The following is a 13,026-nucleotide window of genomic DNA, read 5'->3' as shown; positions in this document are numbered from 1 at the left end:
GAATTCAAATTCCACCATCTGCCAAGGATTTGAGCCCATGTCCCCAGAACATTAGCTGGGTCTCTGGATTACTAATCCAGCGACATTAGCATTATGCTACCATCTCCTCCTCCCCTGCGCCCCCCCCCCCCCGGATCAGAGAATGGAGCTTGATAATGTGACTGCTGGCAAAATCCAAAAGTGTGCATGACATTTTGAGATACTTTCACTAAACTGTCTCCCATGTGCAACTACTTGCATTCCAAGAATCTAAGAACATTATGTTGTTCTGTGTAACAAAAATCAAATGGCTACAATGTTGATTTTGACACGTGCTATTAGGTAGAATAAGAACTATAATTATTGTTGTAAGTCCGCACATCTTGACACAGCCGCTTGGTATAACATATCGGGCTTTTTCTTCAAACTTCAAATTTAAGTTTGGACACGACAATTTTCAACTAATCTTTGCTTCAGCCACTAATTATTCTTCAATGCTTCAAACCTATCTGAGGTACAAATAGCTGTAGTTGCCATGACAAATGTTTCAAAACCCAGACAATAGCTGGAGTAAATGAGAGAAAAGTGACCCTACTGCTAAAGGCATTGATTAGCCATTCAGGCAAAATAATGGCACTGACACCAGTGATGGCTCCTTTAATCCACTTAATGTGCCAAGTTCTTCATAATTTTCATTTGTAAAGAATAATTAAGAAGGGCATGGAGACCTGTTTTTTTTCTACACAATTTGTTTCCTGTTGATTTTAAAATAATTTATTTTGACCCTGTTACCATCCCATTCCCCACGAATTTACTTCCTTGCTTGTGGGGTATAGTTTGACAGACAACAGATGCTTGTGCTTCGATCATTGTTTATTTTATGCACAGGTCAGCTAGGTGTTTGACAAGTTCTGACACTTGTAACAGAACTGAGAAATTTACAAACCAAATGATTTGAAAATCTAACTCAAGTTTCTATTTGTTTAATGCTGAAGACCGCTTAACCCCAGCTCTCTCTCCCACCCCCACCCCCCTCCCCAAAGAAAGACACTTGGAGTCCAGAGAGCTCAGGCACAGATTAGAGGTTTAGTAATCCACAAGTATGCATAGGTGTACTACTAACTAACTAAAGCCGCACAATTTACCAGCGTGGAGTACTGATAACCTTTCCACTACTTGTCCAGTTGAGGTTACCCAAACTGTTAGGACATTAGTCCAAAGAATTAACTGGAGCAGAGTGGGAAGAGTCCAGTCCCAATGATGGAGCTAACCATCAGAGTCCCATTAATGATTTGCCAAGAGTTAAAATATTCTGGAGTACTGTGAATGCCCCGGTTCAAATATTAGATTGCTGTGTATGCCATAAATGTTTGACTTTTGTTCTAACTTTCCATTACTGTATAGCCTTAGTGATACTTTGACTCCAAAAAAAACAGCACTTACCTCTTTTCCCCTACCAACCCAGCCGTAAGGAGGAGAGTCATAGTTGGTCATTAAACAACTGAGAAATGTGAATTTAAGCCCTTGCTACACGAATGGTGGATTGTTGAGAGCAACATGATGAGCAGCACAACCCACCATGAACTGTTAGTGCATTGCCACCATTATCCTAACCATGCATAAGCACACTGAACAGTGATATCATCAGTTGGAGGTTTAGTACCTCAGGAACAATCAGTTGCTTCTATGCATTTCAATCATTGTAAATGATGTATCACGCATGAGGTCTCCTATAGAGTCTCCAGGTAATGTCACCCAGCAGTTTCTTGCCAAGTCTCTAGTTTCCTCATCAGCTCTATGTTGGATAGCTGCATCAATATAGTTGAAGGACCTACATGCAGGTCAGGTTATAATCTGGAAACCATCTTAATGTACTAAGTTCAATGTCAAATGCCAAACTCACTTGTTGGCAACTGCTTAAATCAAATCTTTTTTTTATTCATTCATGGGATTTGGGCATTGCTGACTAGGCCAGCATTTATTGCCCATCCCTAATTGCCCTTGAGAAGGTGGCGATGAACTGCCTTCTTGAACCACTGCAGTCCATGTGGTGTAAGGACACCCACAATAAAGGGAATTCCAGGATTTTGACCCAGCAACAGTGAAAGAATGACTATATATTTTGAAGTCAGGATGGTGAGTGGCTTGGAGGGGAACTTCCAAGTGTTGGTGTTCCCATGTCTCTGCTACCCTTGCCCTTCTAGATGGAGCTGTCATGGATTTGGAAGGTGCTGTCTAAGGAGCCTTGGTGAGTTCTCGTAGTGAAGCTTGTACATAGTATACACTGCTGCCACTGTGCGTCAGTGGTGGGCGGAGTGAATGGCACTCCATCCACAAACAACCAAGTGGGCTGCTTTGACCTGGATGCTGTCAAACTTCTTGAGAGTTGTTGGAGGCAAGTGGAGAGTATTTTTTCACACTCCTGACTTGTGCCTTGTAGATGGTGGACAGGCTTTTGGGAGTCAGGAGGTGAGTTACTCCCTGCAGGGTTCCTAGCCTCTGAATTGCTCTTGTAGCCACAGTATTTATATGGCTAGTCTGGTTCATTTTCTGGCTAATGATGACATGATAATGTAGGTAGTGAGGGATTCAGCAATGGTAATGCCATTGAATGTCAAGGGGCAATGGTTAGATTCTCTTTTGATGGAGATAATCATTGCCTGGCACTTGTGTGGTGCAAATGTTACTTGCCACTTGTCAGCCCAAGCTTGGATATTGCTGCAAATGCCTTGCTGCATTTGGACATGGACTGCTCCAGTATCTGAGGAGTCGCGAATGATGCTGAACATTGTGCCATCATCAGCGAACGTCCCCACTTCTGACCTTCTTCCTTTGTGCTAGGTATAACCCCAACCAGTGGAGACTTTTGCTCTGATTCCCATTGACTCCAGTTTTCTAGGGCTCCTTGATACCACACTTTGTCAAATGCTGCCTTGATGTCAAGGGCAGTCACTCTTGCCTCACCTCGGGAGTTCAGCTCTTTTGTCCATGTTTGAACCAAAGCTGTAATGAGGTCAGGAGCTGTGTGACGCTGGCAGAACCCACATTGAGCATCAGCGAGCAGGTTATTGCTAAGCAAGTGCCACTTGATAGCACTGTTGATGACCATTTCCATCACTTTACTGATAATCGAGAGTAGACTGATGGGGCGGTAATCAGCTGGGTTGGGTTTGTCCTACTTTTTGTGTACAGGATATACCTGGGCAATTTTCCATATTGCCAGGTAGATGTTACTGTTGTAGCTGTACTGGAACAGCTTGGCTAGGTGCAAGTTCTGGAGCACAAGTCTTCAGCCAGAATATTGCCAGGGCCCATAGCCTTTGCAGTATCCAGTGTCTTCAGCCATTTCTTGATATCATGTGGAGTGAATCGAATTGGCTGAAGACTGGCACCTGTGATGCCTGGGACCTCTGGAGGAGGCCAAAATGGATCATCCACTCTGCACTTCTGGCTGAAGATTGTTGCAAATGCTTTGGTCTTATCTTTTGCACTGATGTGCTGGGCTCCCCGATCATCTGAGGATGGGAATATTTGTGCGACTGCCCCCTTCAGTGAGTTGTTTAATTGTCCACCATCATTCAAGACTGGATGTGGCAGGACTGCAGGGCCTAGATCTGATGCGTTGGTTGTGGGAATGCTTAGCTCTCTCTATCACTTGCTGCTTATGCTATTTGGCCCACAAGTTGTCCTGTGTTGTAGTTTCTCCAGGTTGATGCCTCGTTTGTAGATATGCCTGGTGCTGCTCCCTCCTGACTATACCACTGTGCCGCCACCTTTGCTGGGTCTGTCCTGCTGGTGGTGTCTAGGACATTATCTGTAAGGTATGGCTCCATGAGCATGACTGTCAGGCTGTTGCTTGACTACTCTGAGAGTACTCTCCCAATTTTGGCAAAAGCCCCCAGATGTTAGTAAGAAGGACTTTGCAGGGTCAACAGGGCTGAGTTTGCAGTTGTCATTTCTGATGCTTAGGTCGATGCCGGGTGGTCTGTCCTGTTTCATTCCTTATTGACTTATTTTAGCGGATTGATACAACTGAATGGCTTGCTAGGCCATTTCAGAGTGCATTTAAGAATCAGCCTGGAGTCACGTGTAGGCCAGACCAGGTAAGGACAGCATATTTCCTTCCCTAAAGGACATTAGTGAACGGTTTTTTGGTCATCATTGGACTTTTAATTTAAATTCCACCATCTGCCATAGTGGAATTTGAACCCAGGCCCCCAGAGCACTAAGATAAAAGCAAACTGTGGATGCTGGAAATCTGAAACAAACAGAAAATGCTGGAAAAACTCAGCAGGTCTAACAACATCTGTGGAGAGAAAGACAAAAGCGTTTCGAGTACGTATGACTTCTTCAGAGCTAAAGAGAAGTAAAAATGTGATGAAATTTATACTGTTTAAGGGGGGTGGAGCAGGTGAAGCTGGATAGAAGGCCAGCAATAGGTGGAGGCAAAGGAGAGATTGACAAAGACCGTTCCTTCCGGGACAGCCTGGTCCACTCCTCCACCTCAACACCTCGTCACCCATCTCCCACGGCACCTTCCCATGCAATGGTAGAAGGTGCAACACCTGCCCCTTTATCTCCTATCTCCTCACCGTTCAAGGGCCCAAACACTCCTTTCAGGTAAAGCGGTGCTTCACTTGCACCTCCTTCAATTTCATCTATTGCATTCGCTGATCCCAAAGCAGTCTCCTGTACATTGGAGAGACCAAATGCAGACTGGGTGACCACTTTGCGGAACACCTTTGGTCTGCCCGCAAGCATGACCCAGACCTTCCTGTCACAAGCCATTCTGTTTTCATGCCCACATGTCTGTCCTTGGCCTGCTGCACCATTCCAGTGAAGCCCAACGCAAACTGGAAGAACAGCACCTCCTCTTCCGATTAGGCTCTTTACAGCCTTCCGGACTTAACATTGAGTTCAACAACTTCAGACCATGAACTCTTTCCTCCATCCTCACCCTGTTTTTTATGCCCTTTTTTCAATATTCATTTTTTTTATCCACTTATTTTTATTTATTTTCATTTTTATTCATTGTTTTATCCTATTTTCGATCTTTTTTCACACCACTGTCCCCATCCCACTCCCACGAGGGCCATCTGTCACTTATTCATGTTGTTCTTTCCAGAGTGCTTACCCTTGTCCTGCTATTAGCACATTCTGCTTTCTGACCTTAATGCCACCATCAGCACCTCCTTTAGCCAGTATCACTACCATTAACACCCCTTTGATCTTTTGTTCATGACATCGTTGTCAATCTCTCCTTCGTCTCCACCAATCGCTGGCCTTCTATCCAGCTTCACCTGCTCCACCCCCCTTAAACAGTGTAAATTTCATCACATTTTTATCTTTATTTTATAGCTCTGAAGAAGTCATATGGACTTGAAACGTTAACTCTGTCCTTCTCTCCACAGATGCTGTTATACTTGCTGAGATTTTCCAGCATTTTCTGTTTTGTTCCCGCCAGAGCACTACCCTGGGTCTCTGAATTACTAGTCTAGCGACAGTACCACTATACCACCAACCCCCCTTGTATGAGGGGCTTTGGCAAACTGGTATGCCTGCTGTGATACTTATTTCTCTGTAACACAGTTACAAATGAGGCCAGTTATAACCGCTCCTAGCAGAGGTCAGCTAAGCACACATTACCCAACCTGCTTGGTTCAATTCCACATCAGGAGTCACTCAATATCTAAGTTATGGGAGGAACTCCATATTTTAAAGAAAATGTAGGAAAGTTGTGAGCATTCTCAACAAAAATATATGCTAGCATAATGTTAGCATATTAATTTTCAGATTTCAAAGTAGCATGTATACTTGAGAAAACAAAATATTTGCTATTTTTAAACAGCAAGGTAATGCTCAACTTCATAAGTCATGTCACTTAACAATTCATCACTATCCGTTGTCCTCATCTCATTTTCTCTAGCACCTAATTAGATGCTCTCTGCTGTCTAGAGCCTCCATTGCTGAAAGTAAACAACAAAGGATTGAAATGAAAGCAAATAATGTTTTTAACAACGTACAAGTTCCCCTTTTCTGCAGTATTTTATGTTGCTAAGGATCTTTTAAGTGGTAACCTTGAGTACCATCTGCCGTCCAAATCAAAGATCTTATTGATTGTGTTGTCAGGAATAACAGAATTAATTCAGCTGGTTCAAATTGAATGAATTGGCCTTGATCAGCTGAAATCTCATCTTAACAAGCCTAAAAACCAAAGAGAAATTTTAACAAAACCATTTATCTTTCAAAGCATTGGCATAGATTGCTTAATAATTGCATGGCTGTTGCCATGAAATAGCTGGAGGTGATAGGAGGTGGGTGCCTTATTGAGGGCACGGATTCAAATACAATGTAATGAATTGTGATTGTTGTTTTGAGCTGTGCTTCATGCATATTTGAATTGTATTAGAAATTATATCTTAATAGAGGAAATTATAGATTGAAGAAAGTGTGTTTTAAAAAGTAACAACTAAACTTGCCTAATGTCCATTTCACTCAAACCTGTCTCTACATTCAGGTGAGAACATGGAAGGAATAAGTTCTGCTCAGGTAACATTTAATTGAAGTCAGCTCGGTGTGAGAAGTGCCCAACAGGTTTATTGACAGTCCTCCCTACCCAAAATACTTTGGAAACCAGGATTGGCAATGCACATGGATTTACACTTCATGTGTTGTTAAATTACTGCTCTGAGTAAAGCTATGGAGCTACATTCACAGTAAGCAGGGTTTTGCAAAATAATTATCTATTTAAATGGTTGCCTGTTTAAATGTTGTCAATGTTTACTTAACTATTTATTATGCACAGAAAGTGTTATTCAGATATTGGGAATCCACCAACAAGTATGTCCTGTAGTCATTTTCTTCTTGGATTGACACCAATCTGGTATTGACTCAAGTTTGTTTTCTTGTTGAATAGGCTGTCCATTTTTATTTTTAATACAAATCAAATGGTAGTAGTCCATTCTTCCCAGGTTTTGATGCAGGTTATTGCAGTGTTTACACTAAGGATGCATTTCCATTGCAAATTTAGCATCGGTGTAAAGCAATGTTAATTTCATATCAACATTAAAGACTTGCTGCATAAACCTGGAGTTGGCACTCAACCTGACTCCAGAGCAAGACTTAATAATAGAGGGTGGTAGTTTAACACCACATGGGAGCATAAAGCCATGTTTGTTGTCTAAGCAGATTTACAAAATACTCTGGCAGAGGTTTATTACAGCTCCTAGAGACTTTTTAAATGTATCTGTCCTAAACTGAAACTCAGAAACCAGGATTTGCCCCTTCTCTGTCCTCAAAACATTTAAACTTTGTAGAACCTCGCTTCTAAGCAGGATAAAGATAAGGCCAGCAGAAGCCATGCAGCCTTAACATAGTTCTGCCCGGCTGGTATTTGAACTTCAGTTACTGGTCTCAGATCCAATAGCTACAGTGTAAACTCACCCTAAAATTTAAAGACTGATCCCATGGATGCTGAACTGCCAGGCCTCATAATGAAGATAATTAATTTCTACTTCTTACTAGTGGTAATCAGATATACACTTGTATATTTAAACCACACGATGATTGTAAGTGTTTGCCTTTATATACTTTAAAGGGTTATTTTCCTAATCCTTATACTGCTCTGTGCTTTGTCTGTTGCCAGCCTGGAAATGAGAGGAACGGGCAAACGACTGAGTTGAGAAAAGTAAGATTGTGCTTTTAAATTTGGACTAAGTATCAACCACACATTCCTCCATTTTTCACATCTTCCACCTTCCCCACTTCAATTTGGGATCAGAATCTCCAAAATGAAAAACCCACCAACAGAGACATGGAAACAAATGGCTTGTTGGAATTCTAATGCAGTTGAAGGTTATCCAAAAATACTCTTTGCTGTGCAGGTTCTTACCAGATTAACACATCAGAGACACGGATCAGGAGTGCAACTTCAGATTCAACTTCATAAACACACCCCAATACTTGGATGTTGTCTTGAGTTAGTGATATTCTTTCTTGAAAAAGCACAAATCTTTAAAGTATTGAACTTAATTTACCTTTTTAACTTTTTTTTCTGAGATGCCTCCCATTCTCTACTTGCACAGGGGACCTGCCCTAAGAATTACCTGAAAGTGAAGTCAGCAGATAAATGCAATGTCAAGAATGGAAGAAAGTGTGATGCTAATGAAGTTGTGAAGGCTTAAACAAACAAAACATTTCTTGCCAAGAATAGAACAGAAAACAAAAGCTGCCAGAACTGCAGGTCTGGAGATGGCTTATTGAGGCAAAAATAAAGATGCCCTATTTTATCTGGACATGTGTGAAACCCTGTGTTAGCAAAAACCTGAGAAGCTCACATGTAATTACACAATCTAGCATGTCTACATACTTAACTGTGAAGTAATTGACACCAGTGGGGTGGAATTCTTCTTGTGTGTGTCTCATTTTGGTCAGTAGAATTTAGGATGTTTCTTTAGAAACGAAGGCTATGTTGGATACTAAGACAATTTATTTGAGAAATAGGAGCTTATCCAGAGACAGTCCGGATATAGCTACCAATGGAGATGGTGATTTTACCCAGTAGTGTTCATAACTACAAGTATATAGACATTAATATGTTTAATAGAATGAATATCTAATGCTGTTGACTTATGAGCTATCTAAAGAATCTAACTCTAAAGTAACCTCATCAATTTATATCTATTTTTGACACTGATCTCAACATAAATTTATAATTGAACAGCTGATGCTGAATTATTGTGACACAACAGAATTACCTTTGTAATCTGTGAAGAGCAAAATAGGGTTACCGTTTTAGGCCGTTGAACCTTACCTGAAACAGTGGCTTGAATTTTTACTTGCTTGACTCACTGGGAGTGGGTAGATTAGAAATTTGTTGGGAATTCAGAAATCAGGATTTCCACATACACTCCATGGCATGCATGTGATGTCACCAATTGGTTCTTTACCAGGAAGCATGGGGTGAGACTGGGGGGGTGGTGGTGGTGATGGGGAATCAGGGGAAGGTTGCAGATAGGGCTGCCTGATCACTGAGGCTCCTCAGATAAGCACCAGTTCCAGGAGGTAGGTGTAAAGTCACTCGGCTCCTGAATCCACCAAGTCCTCTCCTGATGAAGTTGCTGGGCTCCCCGATGCTAGGGAAACTCGGCTGACGAGATAAAGTTGAAAAATTGCATAAAAATGAAGCTCACAGTCTCATTAACATACTTAATGTTCCAGCCCACATCCTTTGAGCAGACTAGTCACCCACTCATCTTCCAGCCTCAGTTAAAGCTGGAAATGAGCAGGCTGGAGGTGGGTTTGGGTCAGGGAACAGATTTTTCAGATTTCAACTTACACTGATCCAAACCTTGCCTGAATAAGTGCAGCTCCAACACTCAAGAAGCTTGACACCATCCAGGACAAAGCAGCCCACTTGATTGGCACCCCATCCACAAACATTCACTCCCTCCACCGATATACAGAAGTGGCAATGTGTACCATCTCCAAGATGAATTACAGGAACCCACCAAGGCTCATTAGGCAGCATCTTCCAAACCCACAACCACTACCATCTAGAAGGACAAGGGTAGCAGACACATGGGAACACCATTACCTGGAAGTTCCCTTCCAAGCCTCTTGTCGTCCTGATCTGGAAATATATTGCTGTTCCTTCACTGTCACTGGGTCAAAATCCTGGAACTCCCTCCCTGGCTGTACTGTGGGTGCATCTACAACCCATGGACTGCAGCGGTTCAAGAAGGCAGCTCACTACCACCTTCTCAAGGGAAATTAGGGATGGGAAATAAATGCTGGCCTAGCCAGTGACGCTCACATGTCCTGAATGAATTAAAAAAAAGAACCTGTCTGTGTATTTTGGTTAAAATTCCCCCGTTAACTCTGTTTATCTCTCTTCAAATGCTGCCTGACCTCCTGAGTATTTCTACCATTTCCTGTTCTTATTTGCTTTTCAACATCTGCAGTATTTTGCTTTTGACTTTGTAATCTGTTTATTTTGGTGCAAATCCTGATGGGAAGTTGGTTCTGTAAATGCTATAATTTGAACTATTGATGTAAGACAATTCAGCAAGCTAAATTTTAGACTTCATTAGCTACCAAGCATAGACTATGTGTGGCAAACCTCCTACTGTTCCCTAATGTGGAGTTGAAATGCTGGGTTAGTGAATAATATTCTTGTCAGGGTTCTGGTACTGAAAATGGTTCTAAGGCTTTTATTGCACAGCATGCATATTGATGTGTCAGTTCTTGGGTCAGTTTGTATGAAATTCCTTCATATTGTTTTTGCAATGATAATCAATCTTAGAATATGGCAAAGAAATTTTGAAGAACATGTTAGGTACTTGTATGCTAATATTTGTACATTAACGTTAATGCCATGGGATCAAGATGAGCTTAAAACCGGTGGATATATGGATAAGGCAGTTGAGCTTCTGACCACATACCCTACTTCTACCTCCCCAGCATCACCCAACTCTGCTATTGCTGAAACCTTCCTGTTGTTACATCTAGACTTGACCATTCCAACGCTCTCCTGGCCTGCCTCCCATCTTCCACCTCCCCATAAACTTGAGCACATCTAATACTCTACTCGTATCCTAACCCATACCAACTCCCGTTCACCCATCATAAGGCTTACTGACTTACATTGGCTGCCTGTCTGGCAATGCCTCAAGATTAAAATTTTAAATCTTGTTTTCAGAACACTACACAGCTTCGCCCCCTGACTGCCTGTAACCCCCTCCTGCTCTACAACTCTTAGATCTCTGCGATCCTGTAACACTGGCCTCTTGAGCATTCCAGATATAATCGTTTCACTGTTGGCGGCCATGCTTTCATCTACTTCAGCCCTAAGCTCTGGCATTCCCTTCCTAAACCTCAGACTCTCCTCCTTTGAATGATCCTTAAAACCTAGTTCTTTGACCAACCTTTTGGTCATCTGCCCTAATATCTCCTTACATGGCTCAGTTTCAAATTTTGTTTGATAATGCTCTTGTGATGTCCCTCGGGACATTTTACTGCATTTAAGGTGCTATATAAATACGGTTACAACCCAGTGAGGGGAAGTGAACTGGCTCCCCTTTATTGAGCCCCCTCGGTTGGTTGCAACAAAGTTTCTTTTTCCCGTAAATGCCTTTCCAATCCAAATGTATTTTGTTTTTAATAAGGAGCCAATAAAATCAGGTTTTCTTGAGTCAAAGAATAAGTTCATTAGTTACTAAGCCTGAGGGAAAAATAATAAAAGGCGTGACCACACGCGTGCGCACACCCTCAGATGTAAGTAAAGTTAGAGTCCAAATAAAAGTTAAAAGAATATACGATTAAGTCCTTTGCTTGTCCTTCAGGCGTAGTTTGTTGAATGTTGCAGCCATTTGAAGTTAACTGGTTTCCTTTAAAATCTTGGAGTTGAATTAAGTTCAGGTAACTGCCTTGCCAGAGTCAATTTTAGCTTCAGATAGAGAGAGTGATTCCTTACTGCTTCCTTCAGCAGTGTTGATTTTTGGTGACTGATTTTTCTGCCTCTGGCTTGGCAAAACCAATTCTTCAACCACCTGTTTGCATATTCCAAAAAGGAATTCAATCAATATATTATGCAGTCATTGTTGTAAAACAAATAATCACATTTTTGATCTTTCATCTCAGAAACCTTTTTCTCACATTACAGGATAGCAGAAACTAACTGGAGATGGGATTATTTTGTCCTCCACAAGGGGTTTTGAATGTCTGTTGGATATCTGGCTGGTTAGCAGTTCCCATTGCTTTGACAGAATTACAGTTAATTAAGTCCAGCACTTTGCATTTTTAATGCCTTCCTTTCAAGAATCCCTATTGAAGTGGACCCTAACACCCCCAGGTGTGGAGTTCCATGAGCAACATGTCAGGGCAGGTCTGCGGTACAATCCATTTAGGAACTTTCCAGAAAAGTGGTCAATTTACAGTACCAAATGGTGGTAGCCATCTTTGGCCAGTGTCGTCTTGTAATTTTTAAAAAGACAGGTCTTCTTTAAACAGTTCAGTATGTTTTGGTTAGCTAGTGAAGGTATAGGTAGATTTCACTCAGTACAATTTCCTGTCGTTGTGACAATACAAGTTGTTCTAGTGACAGTAATGCCAACAGAAACTAATTGTGAGAACTCTACATATTAGAGTTTCCATTTTCCAACGTAGGCTCACCAGACTAATCCCTGGGATGGTGGGATTGTCCTATGAGGAAAGATTGAGGAGACTGGGCCTGTATTCTCTAGAGTTTAGAAGAACGAGTGGTGATCTCATTGAAGTGTACAAAATTCTTACGGGGTTCGACAGGGTGGATGCAGGAAGGATATTTCTCCTGGTTGTGGGGGTCCAGAGCCAAGGGACATAGTCTCAGAATAAAAGGTAGGCCATTTAGGACCAAGATGAGTAAGAATTTCTTCAGTCTGAGGGTGATACATCTTTGGAATTCTCTACCCCAAAGGGCTGTGGAGGCTCAGTCATTGAGTATGTTCAAAGCAGAGGTTGATAGATTTCTAGATGGCATTGACATCAAAGGAAACGGGGATAAGTGCAGGAAGATGGTGTCGAGGTAGAAGATCAGCCATGATCTGGTTAAATGGTGGCGAAGGTTTGAGGGGGCCAATGGTCTGCTCCTGTTCCTATGTTCCTATTTCCAAAGCTTTTGGATCTGGTGGACCTATCAAACTGTTTCCACTTTTTCCTAACAGGAAGCAGTACAGGACATTGCATTAGCCCTACAGACGGACCAAAAGTTGGCAATCCAAGAAATCTCATCTCTGAAGCATGAAGCTCAAAACCTAATTAGCCGCTGGCTGCATGATCACTGTATTAACATTCTAACAGGAATGGCAGAATCCAAGGAGAAGGTTTTCAGTGAAGAACTTGTTAATCTTCCTGCAATAGGTCGTTCTCTACTCCTGATAAATGAGAGAGATTCAACCTGGCACATCCTATATGCTGATATATTGATAGCAAAAGGTAAAATTCGAAAGCTTGCATTAGTTTTATGCTTCAAAAAAATCTTGACTCTTTGTTTCTAACTATATAGAGAAC

General features: G+C 41.8%; 1 protein-coding gene across 4 annotated transcripts in view; it reads left to right on the top strand.

The window, feature by feature from the left end:
• ttc34 (tetratricopeptide repeat domain 34) overlaps window positions 1-13,026 on the top strand; it is a 114,356-nt gene that overhangs the window by 72,458 nt on the left and 28,872 nt on the right. For 3 of the 4 annotated variants that reach the window (XM_078557886.1, XM_078557887.1, XM_078557888.1), the window contains exon 6: window positions 12,681-12,951. The exons of the other annotated variant lie outside the window; for it this stretch is intronic. In XM_078557886.1, coding sequence (XP_078414012.1) covers window positions 12,681-12,951 — 271 coding nt within the window. The remainder of the gene's footprint in view (window positions 1-12,680; window positions 12,952-13,026) is intronic. 4 annotated transcript variants of the gene reach the window in all.

The sequence above is a fragment of the Cetorhinus maximus genome, chromosome 15 (genome assembly GCF_964194155.1).
Source record: "Cetorhinus maximus chromosome 15, sCetMax3.hap1.1, whole genome shotgun sequence".
NCBI lineage: Eukaryota > Metazoa > Chordata > Chondrichthyes > Lamniformes > Cetorhinidae > Cetorhinus > Cetorhinus maximus.
Note: the sequence above shows the minus strand (reverse complement) of the source record. Positions and strands in the feature narration are given on the sequence as shown.